The sequence below is a fragment of the Sinocyclocheilus rhinocerous genome, unplaced genomic scaffold (genome assembly GCF_001515625.1).
Source record: "Sinocyclocheilus rhinocerous isolate Xijiao unplaced genomic scaffold, SAMN03320098_v1.1 scaffold516, whole genome shotgun sequence".
Taxonomy (NCBI): Eukaryota; Metazoa; Chordata; class Actinopteri; order Cypriniformes; family Cyprinidae; genus Sinocyclocheilus; species Sinocyclocheilus rhinocerous.
In genome coordinates, this window is record NW_015660501.1 from 175,728 (window position 1) to 179,011 (window position 3,284).

Consider the following 3,284-nt stretch of genomic DNA (forward strand, 5'->3'; position numbering starts at 1 on the left):
ATGTGAACACAGCAGCAACTGAATGCTACCCCAGATAGTCACGCAGTGTGAAACCAACGGCGATCCGACGAGTTTGAAAATCGTGCAGTGAGAACTCGGCATTAGTGTGTTCAATGCTGCAACACCTGACTATTTACAACTGCACATGTGCAGATTTAATGTTTGAAATCTTAAAACGGTATTATAATTTTCAATCTTTCCTCCTGACCCAGATCACTCTGAATGACCGCACTATAGAGCTAAATCCCGGTCAGGCTTTTGGGGTGAACGTGTTGAACGCAGATCACCCGTGTGTGGAGAACCCATGTGCTAATGGAGGAACATGCAGGCCGAAGTGGGACAGATACGACTGTGACTGTGCGCTTGGGTATGATGGGAAACACTGTCAGAAAGGTGAGAAAACAAACAACTCGAAGGCATAGGTGCTCCTGAATATCTGCTGTCCATAGTTTAGCTCCAATTTTAAGCGCACAAATCTGAAGCCGCTAATCCAGGGTTAAGTTCAGAACGCAATGCTTAAATACTTCTCATGCGGTTATTGCCAAATGCATAATGTACAGTATGCGAAAAACATATTTTATCCATTAAAAATAGAGTAGGCAGTATACAGTACATATTGTGCACCATGCAGTAATTAGTATGCAAGTATTCCATTCCAAAAGCAGGCTATGTGCAAAATCCATACTACACTTACTAATTTATAGTATGTTAACTAAAACTACTAAAATACTTAAAAAGAAATTGGTCATTGAAATAAAGCAGAAGTAAAATAAAATATAAATATTAGATGGAAAACTTGAGCTTAAATTAGAATGCTTAAGTTGAAGTGCTAAAATTACTAAAACTAAAGCTGAAATAAAAATTAAAGCTATATAGAAATAATAACAGAATTATTTTAATAATTAATATAATTATACATTTTTAAATTATATTTATTATTGTATATAAACTACTAAAACTTAAACTAAAATAGAAACAAAAACTTATAAATTATATTAAAATTAATAATAAAAAAGTTAAAGATAATTAAAATATTAATAAATACTATAATAGTAATTAAAATATCATCTACATTTGCCAAAATGTGCATTATAAAACCAGAGCACACTGCTAATAAATAAATAAATAAATAAAACTGTATCCAACGATGCACTAGATTTAATCTTCCATGCCTGTAATGACTCCTCCTTGACTTAATTGTTCAGTTTGTTTTTTTAATGCAAAATTAGATAAAAATGGGAATAACTGTACGAAAATGACTGAATCCAGTGCTTCTCATATTATTAGTATAAACTCTGCAGGAAGGCAGATCTCCAGGAGCAGGATTGAGCTCTAATGGAAAACTTTCTTTGCGTAGTACACAAACAGTATTTTGTGTTTGAGACGTTGCTCTGATATTCCTTGCAGACTTTTTCCATAACACTTCAAAATCTTTCTTAAGCTTTTTATTCTGTTTTGTGCTCTCACTGTGCAGAATGTGGGAATTACTGCTTAAATAGTAAGTGCTCAAGTCAGAGGATGTCTCTCATTCATGTCTGCTGTCTAGTAAGAATGGCTTTAGTGTATTTATGATGTATGCTGCCGTCTAGTGCATGTTACAGAGCTGTGCACTCTTTGTCTTTTGCTGTATCAGCTGTCACTGAATCTATTGAGATCCCTCAGTTCACCGGACGCAGTTATCTGACATATGACAACAGAGATCTCCTCAAAAGGTAGAGTTTTTTTGCTTTTACGCTCTATAACTGCGCTCAAATTGATAGAGTGAATTGCTTCCTGCTCACTTTTTCAGTAGCATTGGTTCTGGGAGTATTCATTTTTCTTATAGGAATTTATAGTCTTTGCACCCAACCAGCTATGAGGTGGATCACAACATTACAAAATTTGATTTTAAGCAAAAATTATTTAAAAATCAGACAAAAAGACTGTGTACTTAACTGTTTTAGTGAGGGAAAGAACTACAATCCAATAAAGCCTTGTGAATGACAATTAAAAACAATGGTGAAATATAGAACTCAAAAGTTGTTGATTATTACTATAGAAACAATCCTTTGCTGTGCTTCATTGGAGAGTGCAATTTGCTCACTGCAACTCTCTGATTGGTGAACAACACAGCATCATGGGTAATGTAGTTTTTCCACTTTGAATAATCTAAACAGATGGCTTCAACAAAAGCACATACCATTGATTAACAACCATGGAGCTCACAGTAGGTCTGTCTTGAGTCTTTATTTATAGGTTATCATCAAAAATCTATTACCCAATGGAGAAAATGTTTTTACTTCTATTGCACTCTATATGCTTCATATGATGTTTTTGTCTTTTCTGTGCTTACATGCATGCACACATGCTAATATAATGGTGCGTGTCTCTGCAGGGTGTCAGGTTCCAGAACAAACATGTTCATGCGTTTTAAGAGCACGTCTAAAGATGGTCTTTTACTATGGCGAGGAGACAGTCCGATGAGAGCCAACAGTGACTACCTGTCTCTGGGCCTTCAAGATGGAGCGCTCATTTTCAGGTATAACAGCATATCCGTCTGCATGCACCCACATGCTTAAAGGCATGAGGTTTGCATTTTTGCAGACAATAGAGGATCAAAAGCTTCTTCCTAAGATCCTCCTAACATCTCTTATTTTCTCTACAGTTACAATCTTGGTAGTGGAGCCGCCACTGTGGTCATTAACGGCACATTTAGTGATGGCAGATGGCACAGAGTGAAGGCTGTCAGGTATGACATTTGCCTTTAAATCATTATTTCAGCATGTCTTTCTTTTCAAAATTTCACATTTACAGTGATTCAGTGTGCTATGTGCTGTTTCTTTACTTGCTAGCAGTTTCTATTTTCAAATTTCTTCAGTGTAGTTGAATGTCAGGCAATTTGTACCATTTAAAAGGGCTGTAGTTTTCTCAGTTTAACCAAGCCTTTATGTTTGTCTCTGTTTGAAGGGATGGACAGTCTGGTAAACTAACCGTCGATGATTACGGAGCTAAAACAGGGAGATCTCCGGGTAAGATGAGACAGCTGAACATTAATGGTGACCTTTACATTGGTAAGAATAAACACAATTCTGAAGTTAATTATAATGATAAAGATGATGATGATAATTACAATAGATGTTCATACACTCTAAAAAATCCTGGGTTATTTTTTTAACCCAAATGCTGGGTTGAGCCTTTTGGGTTATTTTTTCAGTGTTTGGGTAGTTTTTGTGTTACCCAGCTCCTGGGTCAAATGTAACAACCCAGTGTTTGGGTTGTTTTGCAGCTCCTGGGTCAGACATAAC

General features: G+C 36.0%; 1 protein-coding gene across 1 annotated transcript in view; it reads left to right on the top strand.

Annotated features, from left to right (window-relative positions):
* Window positions 1–3,284, top strand: part of egflam (EGF-like, fibronectin type III and laminin G domains) — a 22,328-nt gene that overhangs the window by 18,010 nt on the left and 1,034 nt on the right. The window contains exons 16-21 of the mRNA XM_016534345.1: window positions 213–393; window positions 1,475–1,498; window positions 1,634–1,712; window positions 2,375–2,518; window positions 2,645–2,728; window positions 2,947–3,050. Coding sequence (XP_016389831.1) covers window positions 213–393; window positions 1,475–1,498; window positions 1,634–1,712; window positions 2,375–2,518; window positions 2,645–2,728; window positions 2,947–3,050 — 616 coding nt within the window. The remainder of the gene's footprint in view (window positions 1–212; window positions 394–1,474; window positions 1,499–1,633; window positions 1,713–2,374; window positions 2,519–2,644; window positions 2,729–2,946; window positions 3,051–3,284) is intronic.